This window comes from Macrotis lagotis, chromosome X (assembly GCF_037893015.1).
Source record: "Macrotis lagotis isolate mMagLag1 chromosome X, bilby.v1.9.chrom.fasta, whole genome shotgun sequence".
Classification (NCBI taxonomy): Eukaryota; Metazoa; Chordata; class Mammalia; order Peramelemorphia; family Peramelidae; genus Macrotis; species Macrotis lagotis.
This window is the reverse complement of record NC_133666.1, coordinates 351,693,458-351,710,987: the sequence shown is the minus strand read 5'-3', so window position 1 is coordinate 351,710,987 and position 17,530 is coordinate 351,693,458. Positions and strand designations below refer to the sequence as shown.

At 32.9% G+C, this 17,530-nt stretch overlaps 1 protein-coding gene across 1 annotated transcript in view; it reads left to right on the top strand.

Moving 5' to 3' along the window:
- DNAH5 (dynein axonemal heavy chain 5) overlaps positions 1–17,530 on the top strand; it is a 302,769-nt gene that overhangs the window by 71,775 nt on the left and 213,464 nt on the right. Inside the window, exons 16-17 of the mRNA XM_074202020.1 lie at positions 1,616–1,787; positions 10,020–10,165. Of these exons, the coding sequence (XP_074058121.1) occupies positions 1,616–1,787; positions 10,020–10,165 (318 nt within the window). The remainder of the gene's footprint in view (positions 1–1,615; positions 1,788–10,019; positions 10,166–17,530) is intronic.

Sequence of the window (17,530 nt, the reverse complement as noted above, 5' to 3'; positions counted from 1 at the left end):
ATTTTAGCCATTTCATAAGTGTTTACTTGATGCAAATTAATTATTACAATAACAAGTTCAAAACAGTTTAGAACACTCTTGATCTTCTTACTAAGCAGAGAGAATTAAACTCTGAATTAAAAATATTTTATATAAAAGGATGCAGGAAGATTAAAGAGAGCATTCATATAAAGCTTTTACAAAGCATTTTATGTTCATTATTTCTTTTGAGCAATACAACAGAAATATGAGGCAGGTACTATTATTATTAGTCACATATTCCAGATTACTAAACTGAGACACAGAAAGGTTAGAATGCTTGCCTAATGTTACACAACTTCTAAGTGAGTCTGGATTTGAAATTAGGTCTTCCCAACTTCAAATCCTACTTTCTCTCCATTGGACAATCTAGTTACCTCAGAATGTCCTGATAAAGCTTCAAGCAACAATTGATTGAAAAGAACCAATGAAACTGGAAGGATAACAAATACTCAGAAAATGGAAATAGTTCTTTTAAGTTTTTATAATCTCCTTCCATCATGAAAAATAGTAGAAATTCTTTACTGAAGCTTTTGAGAAATGGAAATGGCATTGAAGATAAAAAGGAATGAACCATTGGACTAGTCCTAGGCTATGTGAAATAGCTGCTGTACTAGAGCCAATGCAATTTTGATGGTTTTAAGGGATAAATATTGGAACTTATTATTATTTTTAAAAAGTGACTAAAAGAAGATCAGCCACCCATCTATCTTCTTCCTCATTTCTACAAAAAATTTATAAGAAAAATAATTGCACATGGAAGTATAAGAAAGGAAGTGGCAGACTTTTGCAAGACCAGAGACCTGGACAGAGAAGATATAGTGGAATAAAGAACTGACCCATTAGTAAGGAATATCATGGTTCAAGTCTTGCTTCTGATGTTCTAGCTATGTGGCTCTAGGCAAGTTAATAAACTTCTCAGAGTTTTAGGCAATTTTCCAAGAATATAAGATGCAGAAAATAGGCTGACCTGAATTGGTAGATGGAATCCCTCTACAAAAACACCTGGCACTCATAAAATCACAGGTCTAGTTCCTATCTATGGCCCTTTCCCTATCCTGAAGTCCCTCTTTATCCCTTTTTCTATCCTGATCCATATCAAGCATACACAAGTATAAATTGTTGATGATTAATTAAACCATATCTGGCCAAGCCCACATCACAATTAGAGACAACTTGTGAAAATGTTAACATGATAAATCAGAGACAGATTACCAGAATAGCTTAAAAAAGGAGGTAGATGTTAAGCTGAGGATCTAACAAGGGCTTCTTAAAGAGTGGAAAAAACCTTTTACACAGCTTCTGCTAAACATATCTGATGGAAAGGGAATGCTATCAGACCCTAAAGCAAAGACAAGAAGTATTTTTAAGTTATTTGAATTTTAAGAATTATGATAATTTAGTGAAATATCTAAGCATGCATTCAAAAACAACAACAATCCAAAACTGAATAGTTTAATGACTCAATCCCAGATTATAACTCAAATAAATTGTAAGAGGAGGGGCAGGAACACAAAATACAGGATGATAAATTCTACAGGAATTTAGAGGTAAATTTTTACAGCATTAATTGCTCTTTAAAACTATTTCATTTCAGATGATGCTGGAAGAATTTAAGAGAGTGAAATCAAAAATCCGACCTGCCATTGAACAATTGATGGTTCCTCATTTGGCAAAAGTAGATGAAGCTATCCAACCTGGCTTAATTTCACTGAACTGGACATCAATGAATATTGAAGGATATTTAGAAAACATTTTTAGAGTGCTCAGTAAGTCTCTCTGATTTAATTTGTTATTACTCAATATTGCAAGCATTTTGTGCTCTGATATTTAACATAGTCTGTATTTTTTAACTTTGTATGTAGATCAATTTTTGTTTTTTGAATTTTACAATTTTCTCCCCAATCTCATTTCCCTTCCCCCACCCCATACAGAAGGCAGTCTGATAGTCTTTACATTGTTTCCATGCTATACATTGATCAAAATTGAATGTGTTGAGAGAAATCATATCCTTAAGGAAAAAAACTAAAAAATAGGTAATAACAAAATTACATAGTAAAATGCCATTTTTTAAAATTAAAGGTAATAGTTTTGGTCTTTGTTTAAACTCCACAATTCTTTCTTTGGATACAGATGATATTCTCCATCTCAGATACCCTAAAATTGTCCCTGATTGTTGCACTGATGAAATGAGCAAGTCCATTATCATCACCTCCATGTTGCTGTTAGGGTATACAATGTTCTTCTGATTCTGCTCATCTCACTCATTATCAGTTCATGCAAATCCTTCCAGGTTTCTCTGAATTCCCATTCCTCCTGGTTTCTAATAGAACAATAGTGTTCCATGACATGCATATACCACAGTTTGTTCAGGCATTCCCCAATTGATGGACATTCACTCAGTTTCCAATTCTTTGCCATCACAAACAGGGCTGCTATGAATATTTTTGTACAAGTGATATTTTATTCTTTTTCATGATCTCTTCAGGGTATAGATCTAGTAGTGCTATTGCTGTATCAAAGAGTATGCACATTTTGATTGCCCTTTCGATATAATTCCAAATTGCTCTCCAGAAAGGTAGGCTGAGGTCACAGCTCCACTAACAATGCATCAGTGTTCCAGTTTTTGGACCATCCCTTCCAGCATAGATCATTGTCCATTCTAATCACATTGGCTAGTCTGAGAGATGTGAGGTGATACCTCAGAAATGCTTTAATTTGCATTTCTCTAACAAGTAATGATTTAGAGCAATTTTTCATATAACTATGGATTGATTTGATTTCCTCATCTGTAAATTGTATTTGCATATTCTTTCACCATTTGTCAATTGGGGAATGGCTTGTTTTTTGTTTATAAATCTTACTCAGTTCTCTGTATGTTTTAGAAATGAGTTTTTTGTCAGAAATACCAGTTGAAAAAATGGTTTCCCAATTTACTACATTTCTTTTGATCTTGGTTACAGTGGTTTTGTTTGTGGAAAAGCTTTTTAATTTAATGTAATCAATATCTAATTTGTTTTTAATGATGTTCTCCATCTTGTCCTTAGTCATAAACTACTTCGCTTTCCATAGATTTGATTCCTTGGTCTCCTAGTTATCTTTTATGCCTAAATCTTGTACCCATTTTGATCTTATCTTGGTATAGGGTGTGAGGTGTTGGTCTAATCCAAGTTTCTGCCATACTAACTTCTAATTTTCTCATCAATTTTTATTGAAGAGAGAGTTTTTAAGCCCAGAAGCTGAGTTCTTTGAGTTTATCAAACAGCAGATTCCTATAATTGCTTCCTGCTATCTCTGTTTTACCTAGTCTATTACACTGATCCACCCCTCTATATTTTAGCCAATAACAGTTTTGAAGACTGATGCTTTATAATATAATTTTAGATCTGATAGGGTTAAGCTACTTTCTTTTGCACTTTTTCCATTAAATCCCTGGAAATTCTTGACTTTTTATTTCTTCATATGATTGTATTTATAATATTTTCTAACATTAATTTTTTGGAATTTTGATTGGTAGGGCACTAGATAAGTAATTTTTTTTAGGTTTTTGGCAAGGCAAATGGGGTTAAGTGGCTTGCCCAAGGCCACACAGCTAGGTGATTATTAAGTGTCTGAGACCGGATTTGAACCCAGGTACTCCTGACTCCAAGGCTGGTGCTTTATCCACTACGCCACCTAGCCGCCCCATAGATAAGTAATTTAATTGAGGTAGAATTGTCATTTTTATTATATTAGCTCAGCCTATTCATGAGCAGTTGATATTTGCCCAGTTATTTAATTCTGATTCTGTGAGAGAAGTGTTTTGTAGTTATTTTCATAGAGTATCTGAGTCTGCCTTGGCAGATAGACTCCCAGGTATTTTATATTGTCTGAAGTTACTTTGAATAGTGAAGATTAATTTTTATGAGACTCAGTCAATAGGGACATTTCATATGCTAAGAATAGTAAAGGAGAACTACATATGAAAATATGAACTTCTACGGTGAACAACTTTGTTTTAGTGTAATTAAGATTTTTTTATGGTAGCTTCAGTACTACCTTACTAGTTTCTACTTCTTTATGATCTTCTTTCTGTTTCTCTTGTTTATATTTTAATAATTCATTAACACTCTTTTCCTCTTTTTTTACTTTAGTACCACTAAAGCTAATTCACTTTTCCTTTCCTATCCAATCAAAGCCCTACTGTGCAAAAATAAATACAATCATGCAAATTTAATCTATACATTGGATGTAGATAAAAATGTTTCATTTTGCACCTTATATCTACTACCTATGTCCCAAGAAGAGGGGAATTTGATGCATCCTCATGTAGTCTTATTGCAAGTTGTAGGAAAAACAATGTTATCCCCAAGAAAAGAAGTTGATTTTTATCAAATATATGTTGTCATTTGCAAGGTAGTTCAAGGATTCATAGTCTTTCATGAACCTGTTTTCTCAATTTAGACAAATCTATTCCCTTTTATTCATTTTTTCATTTTAATTAAAAATAAGAATTTGGAGACCAAGAGATTTTTTATGTTTTCTTTCTTTTTTATCCTTAATATTCTTTTTTTTCTCAAGGATCCAATTCAGTTTGGTTTCTTTAGTTTGAGAAATTTTAAAAATTTTGGAAAAGGTAAAGCATAAGAATAAAAATTTCTCAAATAATGCTTATGGAGTAAATTTTAAAATGCATTTATTTTCCCTTAACATTTAGAAACTCTGTAGACAGAGTTTTTAGATTGAGATCTTTTTTTTTAGGTTTTTTTGCAAGGCAAAAGGAGTTAAGTGACTTGCCCAAGGCCACACAGCTAGGTAATTATTAAGTGTCTGAGACAGGATTTGAACCCAGGTACTCCTGACTCCAGGGCCAGTGCTTCATCCACTGAGCCACCTAGCTGCCCCCTATATAGAGATCTTTTTAAAAATTCAAAATATTTTATTACTCCTGATATTTCTTCAGCCTGGAATTTCTTCCATTGGGATCTCTACTTAGTCAGTCTGCTCATCTTTAGAATAAGTTGAAATTAAATCAACTCATTTCAAATTGCATTTCTTTTTAATGAATTCTCTGACCTCTCTAAATCACCAATATTCTTCTTTTCCTTTCCTGATATTCATTTCTACATGTATTTAGTACTACTTAATCTCAAGGTCTCTCTTATGAACTTCGGAATTGACTTAGTGACAAGGGAGACACTAGCACAGTACCATACTGAATAGGTAATTAGATGGCACAGTAGGTAGAGTGCTGACCCTGAAGTCAGCCTCAGACACTAACTTAACTTTGGGTTATCTTTTGTGCTCTTTGGGCTAATCAAACAGCAGATTACTATAATCATTTCCTGCTATCTCTGTTGCACCTATTCTGTTCCACTGATCTACCACTCTATTTTTTAGCCACTATCATATAATTTTGATGACTGATGCTTTTTAATATAATTTTAGTTCTGGTGGGGCTAAGCCACCTTCTTTTGCACTTTTTTTTATTAAATCCCTGGAAATTCTTGACTTTTATTTCTCCATATGAATTTACTTACAATTTTTTTCTAACTCATTAAAGTAATTTTTTGGAATTTTGATTGGTGGGCACTAACCCTGATTGCCTTACACTCAGGGTCATCTACAGTCATATCTGGCCAATGAACCCAGAAGGGTATGGAGGAGAAAGTCAGACTGATGACTTAACTTTTGACATCCTTTTTTGGTAATGGGGGCAGAATTCTATTGCATTTCCTATACATGGATCTAGGTGACAATCTTGTGTCTCATTTTCAGGGGAAGGACAATCCCTAGCATACCAGAACTTGCAGTCCCCAGGATTTAGTGTCACAGTTCTTGGACAAAAAAAAAAAGAGTTCTTGTGGTCACTCAGACCAGATCACAGGCCAGGAGATTAATAATCACACCTCTCCCTAGATCATACCACCTTGGAAGAACTGAAAATTTAGAGGTCCAAAGAATTGCCTCTTAAACCAGCTGCATAAAAATATGAAGCTTGGGGTAGAATCCCCTCCACTCCAGAAGAAGAAGAAGAAGAAGAGCCCCACTTTAATATAGTGTTAAAAGGTCAAGAAAAAAGGCTGGAAAAAGAGCAAACGGCAGGGAAAAAAACCTGATTGTAGAAAGATACTATGGTGACAGGGAATATAAAAATATAAACTCAGAAGAAAAGAAAAAAAATCAAAACTGCCCCATCTTAGCCTTAAAGAAAAATATGAATTGATCTAGGTCATGGAAGAACTCTAAAGAAGAATTTTAAAATCAAGTTAAAAAAACGAAAGAGTGATGCAAGAAAATCAAGAAAAAAAGAGTCAATAGCTTGGTTTGGGAGGCAAAAAAATACTGAAGAAAACAACTGTTTAAAGAAAAAGAATAGGTTAAATTGTAAAGGAGGCACAAAAATCCAATAAACAGAAGAATGCCTTGAAAGCCTAATTGGTCAAATGGGAAAGGAGGTACAAAAAGCTCACTTATAGAAAACAATTGCTTAAAAATTAGAATTGGGTAAGTGGAAGATAGTGACTCTATGAGATATCAAAAATCAATCAATCAAAATCAAAAGAATTAAAAAATAAAAAAGTGAATTATCTTATTGGAAAACTAGTAAAAATCACTGACCAGAAAATAGATTTGGAAGAGATAATTTAAGAATTAATAGACTACCTTAAAACTGTAATTAAAAACAGAACCTAGACATAATTTTTCAAGAAATTATCAAGGAAAATTGCCCTTGTATCTTATAAACAGAGAGTAAAATAGAAATTGAAAGAATTCATCAATCACTTCCTAAAATATATCCCAAAATGAAACTCTAGGAATATTCTTTTTTTAATTTTTTTTTTCTTTACAAGGCAATGGGGTTAAGTGGCTTGCCCAAGGCCACACAGCTAGGTAATTATCAAGTGTCTAAGGCCGGATTTAAACTCAAGTACTTCTGACTCCAGGGCCGGTGCTCTACACATTGTGCAACCTAGCCACCCCTCTTAAGAATATTCTAACCAAATTCCAGAGCTCCCAGCTCAAGGCCTAGAAAAGAAACTTTTAGCCACGCTCAGGATAATACAAGATTTAGCACTTTCTACGTTAAAGAATCAAAGAGATTGGAATATAATATTCCATAGGGCAAAAGAACTTGAATAACAACCTACCAAGCCAAACTGAGTTTAATCTTTTAGGGGGGGAAATGGATATCTAATGAAATAAAAACGTTCAAGTATTCTTGTTGAAAAGACTAGAACTGGATAGAAATTTTGATTTCTATCAGAAAGATTCTAACAGAATGTTCTAATGAAAGATTCAAAAAAATGTAAACAGGAAATAAAAATCAAAAGGGATTCAATAAGCTTAAATAGTTTATAGTCCTACATAGAAAAATGATAATAGTAACTCCTAAAAATTTTCTCATTATTATGGCAGTTAGAATAAATGTATATAAATGGAAAGTACAAGTGTGAGGTTAATAGGATGGTTATCTAAAAAATTAAAAAATTAAAAGATCATTTTACCTCAGGGAGAGGTAAAATGGGGTAAATTTTATGAAACAAAAGAGACTTGAAAGAGATTTTCCATGAAGGAGAACATGGAGGAAAGGGGAGGTGAGCTTGTGAACCTTGCTCTTATCAAAACTGGCTCAAGGAGGGAAAAATTTACACCCTCAGTTGGGTGTAGAAATCTATCTTGCCATTCAAAAAAGTAGGTAGAGAAGAGTTTAAGAGAATGGGGTGAGACTGATAGAAGGGAGGACAGATCAGGGAAGGTAAAAGTTGGAAGCAAAATATTTGAGAATGGGTGAAAGGGGAGAGTAAGTAAGATAAACAAGTAACAATTAAAAATGAGCAAGAATCTAATGCTGTTGGTTGTTTGTATTCAACCCTTCTAGAGGGCAATTTGGAACTATGCCCAAAGAGCTATAAAACCTTGCATACCCTTTGACCAAGCATACTACTACTAGATCAACATGCCAAAGAAATTAAAAAAAAAACTAAAAGAAAAGGACCTTTACGTTCAAAAATATTTATTATTAGTAGTGGTAAAGCATGAAAATTTGAAGATATTTCCAGTAATTCAGGTGTGACTAAAAAAGTTGAATATATGATTGTGATGGAATACTAATATGCAATAAGAAATTACAAGCAGGATAGTCCCAGAAAAACTTGGAAACACTTTCTTAAATTGGTGAAAATCGAAAAGAGCAGAACCAAGAAACATTGTATATAGCAACTATAATAAAGTATGATGATCTACTGTGAATAATTTAGCTATTATCAGCAATCAATAATTCAAGATAATTCTGAAAGAATTCTGATGAAAGGTGATGTGGAACCTGAATGAATATAAAAATACATTTTCTTTATTTTTGTTATGTCTGTGTTTTCTTTCATAATATGACATATATGGAAATGTATTTGCATAACTATACATAAATAGCTGATTTCCAACTTTTTATGTTTTCAATGGGGGTGGGAGGGCAGGAAAGGAGAAAATTTGGAACTCAAATTTTGAGAAAAAGGTTAAATTTTTCATGTAATTGGGAAAAATAAAATATCAAATTTTTTTAAATGGCAAAAAAACTCCATTTTTTTGTCCAAATACTATGTGTCCAGAATCAATCTGGGAATATGCTGTATATGACTTGAAGTGCTGGAATGAGCTTTGATAACTGAAGACCACTCATGACTGAGAATTTAGAATTATTAGCACTAAGTGATTGTTAATTCATGCACATAAATGAAGTAACTATTATACTTATAATAATATTATTACAATAAGAGTTGTGATATCATAGAACTTTAGAATTGGAAAGTGAAATAAGAGGTCATTTGCCTAGTTCTTTTATTTTCAGGTGAGGAAACTGGTGTTTAAAAAATTTGAGTTCCATAAGTATCACCCAAGTACTTAGTGGCAAAAGTAGAATTAGAAGACGATCTCATAGGATTGTCATCATAGATTTAGAGATGGAAGGGACTTTAAAAGTCACAATATTTTTACCTTGTCTGATGATTTTTCTACCCTACTAGGCTCCCTTAATATACCTTCTCTGGAATAAAAACAAGAAATGATTTAAAATTTTAGATGGGGGAATTTAGATTGTGGATAAGAACAACCCAACAATCAAGATTGTAATGACAATTCCAAAATAAACTGTTAAAGTGAACCATATTTTCCCTGGAAATTTTTGATGCTGCATAAATGCATTGTGGCAATTTGGAAGAAATATACCTTTTTCTCTTTGATTCTATTGTGCCTTTACCTTTTCCAAATTAGATTTGGCAAACAGTGGTAGAATAAAACAATTTTTTGTGAAACAAAATTTAAATTTTTGTTTATGAAAAAAAGAGTTGATATAAATTGTGTGGTGAATTATTATGAAGATGTGAATACCGAGTATTCTCACATAGAAAAATAAGAAACTGATGGAGTACCCTTCAGCTGGTGATGACTAAATAATTTATGAGATATGGATATGATGGTCTAGTAGACCTGAGCAGAACAATGACTTGGGGTTATTTTTTTAAAAATAAAAATATTATTCTTTTTTGTTATCTGTCATTGGGTTTGGAATATGAAAAATTGATGAGAGAAATTATTTAAAGGACCTCAGACATAATTTTAAGGCATCACAAATATTTTGCACTAATTTACAACTTTTGATTTAAGCTTTCATTCCTGCAGGGAAGTAATGTGAGTCAAAGGAGATATAGCAAAAGTCTAAAATTGTTTTTGTACTTCTAAGATTATGAACTTTAACTATATAGTAGGATTCACTGTACTTCATTGTTTTTAATTGAAATTATAACTAAAAATGTTACAAAGTCTTTCATGGATTTTAGATATGCAGAATTTCTTTGGAGTGATAACATAGCAACCTTAATGTCTTTCATAATTGTAACTGCTCTTATTTATACTTTTGCTGAAAAATTGGTTTTTAATACTTTTTGGTGATTATTTTTGCTTTTATTCTTGCAAAATAAATTCTTCAATGTATTTTTTTGAATGATGCATTATTCTTTTTCCAAAAGATGAGGTGGAACTGCTCCTTGATCGAGTCAATGACCTGGTGGAGTATCGTATTGATGCTGTTCTAGAAGAAATGAGTCATGTGCCACTTTGCAAACTCCCTGAGGATGAGCCACTTACTTGTGAAGAATTTCTCCAAATGACAAAGGTTATATTGAGATTGAGTCTTCATTTAAAAATAATCATATTACTTTTCCTAAGATTAATTGTTACTTCATAAAATATTGGTGGACCAATAAATGATGGAGCAATCTAAACCTGTTCTCTGTTTTATAGATGATTCATAAATGGGGTGATTGAAAAATAAAGAAGGTAATGAAAGGATCACTAATATATTTATGAGTCATCACTTTCATTATTAGCTGAAGTTACTGTGAGGTATACTTTGTCAATTCAGAGGAAATGTTTTGTGGAAGTTTTTTAAAAAGAAAAAAATATTTTGTACTTAAAATCCTCATATTCCAATTAGATATAGTAATGTATTTGTTTAAAAATGCTCTGAATAGGGTTTATGCATATTTTAAACATATCTACAATGAATGTGTATATATGTTTATATGTGTGTGTGATCATTCTAAATGTAAGGAATAGTTTAAGCAAAAGTAAATAGTTGGGAGAGCACAAAAAATATAAAGGGTAAGTAGTTAGCCTTGTTTGGCTGGACCCAAATATTATGAAGTAGTGTTCAAGACTGGAGAGGTAGGTTGGAATCAGATTATGACAGAGATTACTGTATGTCAGAATAAGGGTGCAGAGTGTGTTCAAATGAATAGTCTTGTCATTTTAAGTTTCTCATGAGAAAATGAACAAAATACAATCTCCAAACATCATTAGTCTTGTAACTAGCAACATTGCAATAATTTTTCTACTGGATGATATATATATATATATATATATATATATATATATATATATATATGCTTTCTTATTATTCAGAAATATCATACTGTATTATGAATAGGACAAAATTTAAAGCAGTGATGCTAGCCCTCTAGGAGATTATAACTTAAAAAGTAAAGGAATTTCAATGATAGATATTTGTAAAAAAGATTTCCAAATATATCTTTCTTTTTTCCTCAAGATTTTATTAATTTCTTTGGCTCAGTGATTCCACAAGAGTGGGAAGTAAATTAGGGTGATGATGCAATAGCAAAAGACAAAATTCATACAAAAAGAAGAGGAAAGCATGTACAAAAGGTTGCTGTTTGTCCTTTGTTCGAAGAGAACCATGACATCAGAGAGGTGATGTCATGACATGTAAGTGAATTGGATTAGAGTGGGGGATGCTGTGCAAGGTAACAATTTTACTTTCTCCTCCAAAGCCATCTTGTTCCAGTGACAAGATAGAGTTCAGGAAGACTTGAAATGAGTCTGGATTCAGAGGGAGACCTTGACCTTTTTAAATTGAGGCAACATCTATTCAGTGATTCTTATTTGGTAAGAATAGAAGTAGAGAATGACTTTTTTAAATCTGGTCAAAAAGAAAAACCAAATGAATCCCAGATGCAAAGATCTTCAAGGTTTTTAGCAAAAACAGAAACACTTCTTATTTACATTCTCCCTGAACCAATCAGGGCTCAAACAATGACCAAACAGGGCTTGCCCTGAGACTTATTGTGGGTCTGAAAGCTTGAGTAATTTGGGTTTAAGGCATGATCATTAACAAAGAAATCTAGCCTGTAATCCTTGTGAGGTTTAAAATTTATATTCCTTTGGACAGTACTTGCAGTTAAGACTATGATTCTCAATGTGAACTGAGGGAAGGGAAGAGAAGAGAAAACAGAAAGAAAGGAAAGGAAAAGAAAAGAAAGGAAGGAAGGAGATGAACCAGATGCAATGTGAACCTGATCAAATTGCCTCATTCTCAGTACTTTAAGCAAGTAGTATCAAAAAAGAAGTTGGGGGCTACACTACCTCAGCAACCTAATTGTGTTAAAATGCAATTAGGAATTAGAGAACAAAATAAATAAAAATACAACAGAGCATAGTTTATGTTCATATGTTGATGGCATTATGTTTAGTTGTATTTTGTATATTTTATAAGCTGCCACAGGGATTATTGTGTATGGTTTAGTGGCTCCTTTTTCTATTTGAGTTTGGTACCATTGCTTTAGGTAACTCTAAGATTAAATTTTGGCACTGGTAGCTAGGTGATATGCTAAATAGAGAGCTGAGTGAGGTTAAGAAGGCTGAAGTTCAAATTCAGTTTCAGATATTTACTATCTGTGTAATACTAGACAAGACACTTGATCTCTGTGTGCTTCATTTTCCTCATTATTAAAAAGAGGATCATGATAGTATCTACCTCTTAGAATTAGGAAGATCACAAGACATAATAATTGTAAAACTCTTATCACAGTTCCTGGCAAATAGTAGATATTCTATAAATGTTTGTGGTTGTTATTATTTTCAGAGAAGGTGCTAGTTCTCAGAGGTGGAGGAAGTTTCATTACTGGAATTTCTCATACCAACAAACCAAAGATCTAACCCTTACCCATTTGGCTTATTCCATTTTGTTGCCAGAGGATTGATGTCGGCAATTAAGATTTGAGGGTTCTCATAAGTGAAAGAATTCACATTTTAGTCCTGGAGTTGGAAGTTTTAGACTTATTTTCACAAGCTTGCAAAGTTTACAAATTAAAACCTTTTCTCCTCCTAAAGAAGCAGCAAACTGCTTGTAAAAGGCTTGAGGGTAGGGGGGGATAACAGAGGCTAGATGGAGAGAGAGAGAGAGAGAGAGAGAGAGAGAGAGAGAGAGACAGACAGACAGACAGACAGACAGAGACAGAGACAGACACAGGAGATCTGACTGGACTGAGATGCAAGTGAGTCTGAGGGCAATGAAGATAGTCCAGGAGAGACTTAATAGTCTTTTTTTTTTAAAGATTTTTCAAGGCAATGGGGTTAAGTGTCTTGCCCAAGGCCACATGGCTAGGTGTCTGAGGGCGGATTTGAACTCAGGTACTCCTGACTCTAAGGCCAGTGCTCTATCTACTGCGCCACCTAGTCACCCCCCCCGACTTTATAGTCTTGCCAGGCATAGAAGCATCAGGAGAATATAAGTCACAGATCATATTTTCTGACTAGACAAGTATTTCTTCTATATTTGTCCTTCTACATATTCTCTGCTCAGACAAAATTTAAGTGTAAAAGATTAGAAAATTTGTTTCCAAATACAGTGTACCCTTTACCAATTATCCACTACATCAATTTGACAGGACAATCCTTGTTACATGATAGGGACCTAATAAATATCTATTGAATTGAATTGAATTCCTATTCTTATCATGAATTTACCAATAGAGAAAAAAAGGAAAACATTAAGAGATTGCACTTGATTAAATTACTTCTAATTCTTTGTTTAAGTTACTGTTTTTTGAAAACTATTTAGGAAAAACTAGTTAGGAAAAAAGTATAATGTAAAGTAACATGAATAGTTTCAGTGTTCACCTTGCTAACTTGGCTACTCAAGGGTACAAGCATGATTCAGACTTCATTGAATTTTATCAAATAGTAAAGGTTGGATCATGATAGGTCTATGCTCTGAGGAAGAACAAGCTAAAGGTAGTTCAGAGCAGAGAGGTTTGTCCTCCAGGTGGCCATTTAGTGACGAATTTTTCAAATGCAGAAACTTCCAAAGACCATTAACTAAATTGTAGGAGGATTGTAATTTGTATCATTGGAGATGATACAATTACACTAATGAAATTATAGATATTTAATGAGAAAGAATTTAACGTATGCTTTTGTCCCAAAGGTACCATTTTATGAATAATGAATTAATTTAGATATTTCTAATTGCTATTAAAATTTTATTTCTATTTGATCTTTGATTTCATTGGTCTGAGAAACTCTACATATCTATATATTTCAATGATTCTTTTCTAATTCATAAATTTAGTGATTAGAGTTTCCAGGAAACTGAGAGAAACTGATGCTCCACGTCATATAGCCAGTATATGTCAGAGATTCCAACCCCTAAACTTTTTATTATCTATTTATGCCATCAAATAAGATCATAATTATAAAGCACTTAGTGAAGTTTTTTAATAAATGTTTTCTTCCATGCTGACTTTTTAAAAGACCTGATTTTATGTAAAATGAATTAACTTAGGTATTTCCATTTGTTAACTAAAATTATGCTTCTTAAAAGTACTTTAATCAAAAAAATGTTTTTGTTATATGTGATCTATTTAATTGTGATCCACTTAAAATTGAAAATAAAATCTTTCAAGGAAAGGATTATTGATCATGTAAGCAAATTTTCTTTGAAACTGGAAAACCAGCTGAATATTATAATATTTGCTCCTGTGAAGGCTGAGACTGGTGGATTATTTGTATTTTGGAGTTTTGAGCTGCAGTGAGACTAAAGTCTATTTGGAATTTACATGTTTGGCACAAATATGGTGAGACCATGGGAACAGAGGACCATGAGACCACCAGAAGGAGTGAAATGGTCCAGGTTGGAAAACTAGAATAGTTTAAATCTGTGCTATTTGGGGTGTCAGGCCCATAAGTCACTATTGTACTTTCATTCTGGGAAAAGTAGAGAGATAGTCTAGAAAAAGCAAACAAATAAGTAAATAAGTAGGCAAAAAAATAAGTAGGAAAAAAAAGAAAAAAGAAAGGAAGAAAGGAAGCAATAGATATAAAAAGAAAAACTTAGAAAACCATATTTTTCTTTGTGTGTATATGTATTTTTATTGAAAAATCAGTATTCAAATCTTTGCAAATATCTTATAGTGTTTCAATGTGGAATGTAACAGTAGCATAGAAGATGATATTCTTTCTCTCTTTTCATGTTTGACTTCTCTTTCTTTTTCTGTCAACTATTGAGTTTTCTAAACTTTATTCCTTTAATCTGATTTCTCTGAACATTTTTCTTTTTAGATACAATATTAATCCCTTGAATTCAACCATAACTTTTATACTAATGGATTCCAGATCTGCATTTTACAGTTAAATGCTTTAATTTCCAGCTTGATTATACTTTTAATAAGATGGTTCTTTGTTAAAAATATTACTTATTCCTCAAAAAGTCTCAGTATCCAGCTCCTGTAAAAAGCACTCAATTACACAGGTATATAGACATATGAATCCCCCTTTTTGTTAATATTTGAAGGACAGAAAATTTAGAAGTTATAATACCCTTTAAACAACTACAAAAGTATGCTAAGCAAAATGACTTGGCACTTATAGGAGTTATACACATATGGAGAAGACAAATCAACGAAGGCTTTAAAACATTTAAATCAATGGAAGCAACTAGATGAGTCAGTGGGTAAAGCACTTGGATTTGACCTGAGTTCAAATTTCAACCTCAGACATGTACTAATTCTGCGCCCCCCCACCAGTGTCTTTAGTACTTTATCTAGATGTTGCAGAAAACATCTTTCTCCAAGTGATATACCATTCATGAACCTTTCTCATCCCCACCTTTAGAAGCCAGTTAATTGAGTTCTTGAAATTGGTATTAGTTTTGGTCTCAAGACAAACTCAGGTTTGATGCTGCTGAAAAATGTCTTTTGTCTAGAAAGCTAAATACGGAGATTATGTTGACTAGGATGTATGTTATGTAAAACATATGTTTAGATAAATATATATCATATAGAGTTATATTTGATTAAATGTAGTTATAATTATATATATATATGAAATCATCTCTGCACATATATCAAGTTTAATACCATTATTCATGAACTTCCATTTCCTAAGTCCATTTGAGCATGCATATGTATGTGTGTATATATATATATATATATATATATATATATATATATATATATATATCCTAGTCCTATGAACAATGAATCAATTTAGATATTTCCATTAGATTATAAATTCCTTTTGGGGAAGGATATTATTTTGCCTCTTTTCATGTCCTAGTGCTTAATATATATGTATTAATTGATTGAATACTATTAACATTTTGTTTCTACCTGATATCTACCTGTGATGTCAGTTGTATCAGAAAATTTTTATATTCGTGCAGTTTAGCAGTTGGTTTCTAATTCATAATCTTACATAGGTTACCCAGGGTCACATAGTCAAGATATCTCAGAAATGGAACTGAAAGAACCCTATGTTTTTCTCTTTGTTGTCATTTCTTTTACTGGGAGACTCTACCTTCTGAGTCAAAATACGAACGCCTAGTACTCTATCCATTGTGCCACATAGCTACCTTTAGACTGGTAATAGAACTGTTAATATTGTGCCCTGGTGGACAACTAGGTAGTACAAGCAGATAAAGCCTCAGCCCTTAACTCAGATGAAAATAAATTCAAATCTGGACTCAGACACCTGGCACTTAGTAGTTGTGTGACCCTGAGTAAGACATTTAACCCTGATTGCCTCATATCCAGGACCATCTCCAGTCATCCTGATTCATATCTGTCCACTGGACCCAGATGGCTGTGGAGAAGATAGTGAAACTGGCGACTTTGCACAGTCTTCCCCCTTACTCAAATCCAATTCAGGTGCATGTCATGGCAACACCTCCCTGATGATTTATGGTCTTCTTCCAGAACTAAGGACAAACAACAGTAACAAACAACAGCAACTACCATTATCCTGATTAACTTCCATCTTCAGCATGATGTGCAGTTCTGTTTACTATATTCTAAGAAAGACATTTTGATAAAGTGGAGAGCAGCCATAGAAAGGTTTATTGTTTGTTTGCTTTTGTTTTTCAGGGCAATGGGTTAAGTGACTTGTCCAAGGTCACACGGCTAGGTAATTATTAAATGTCTGAGACTGGATTTGAACCCAGTTTCTCCTGACACCAGGGCTGGTGATCTATCCACTGCTCCACCTAGCTGCCCCTGTAGTCATAGAAAGTTCAGAAGAATGGTGAAAAGTCTCAAGATCATGTCATCTAAGAATTAGAAAGTGATTCTTTGTAGACTGGAATAAAGGAGAATCAGGTGTATCATGACATCTGTTTTCAAAGATTTGAAGTAATATCACATGGAAGAGGAATTAGATTTAGTTCTGGATTAGCTCCAAAGATAGGAGAATTGTGTGGAAGTTTCAAAGAAGCAAATATTTCAGGTAAAGAACAAATGATCACTTGGGCATATATGTTAGGAGAGATGCTTCTTTCTGTAAAGTATGGACTAGGGTGTCTTAGAGGTCCCTTCCAACTCAAATATTGTGTTATTGAGTTTGAAATATAAGTGAGAACATTCAGAAATAAATGAGAAACAGGAGATTACATTGGTTGGTTGATTGTTTACTGATTATGGAGGAAAAGGAGGAGGGAGTTTTAAGAAAGTGGTGGTGAGTGGTTGAGAGCTTCTCAAATTGGTTTGAGAAGAAGATGAAGACCAAAAAAGACTTTGAATTTGGTGACCCATACAACTGCAGACTTTTCCTCCTTAAAAACAAATTTGGGACCTTTAAACTTTATGATAATTTTGAATTTATTAAAATGAGGTTTTCTCTTTAAGTATTTGCATATGAACATTGTGAAATTTAAATTAGGCATTTTTACATTAGAAGATAGGAGAAAGAG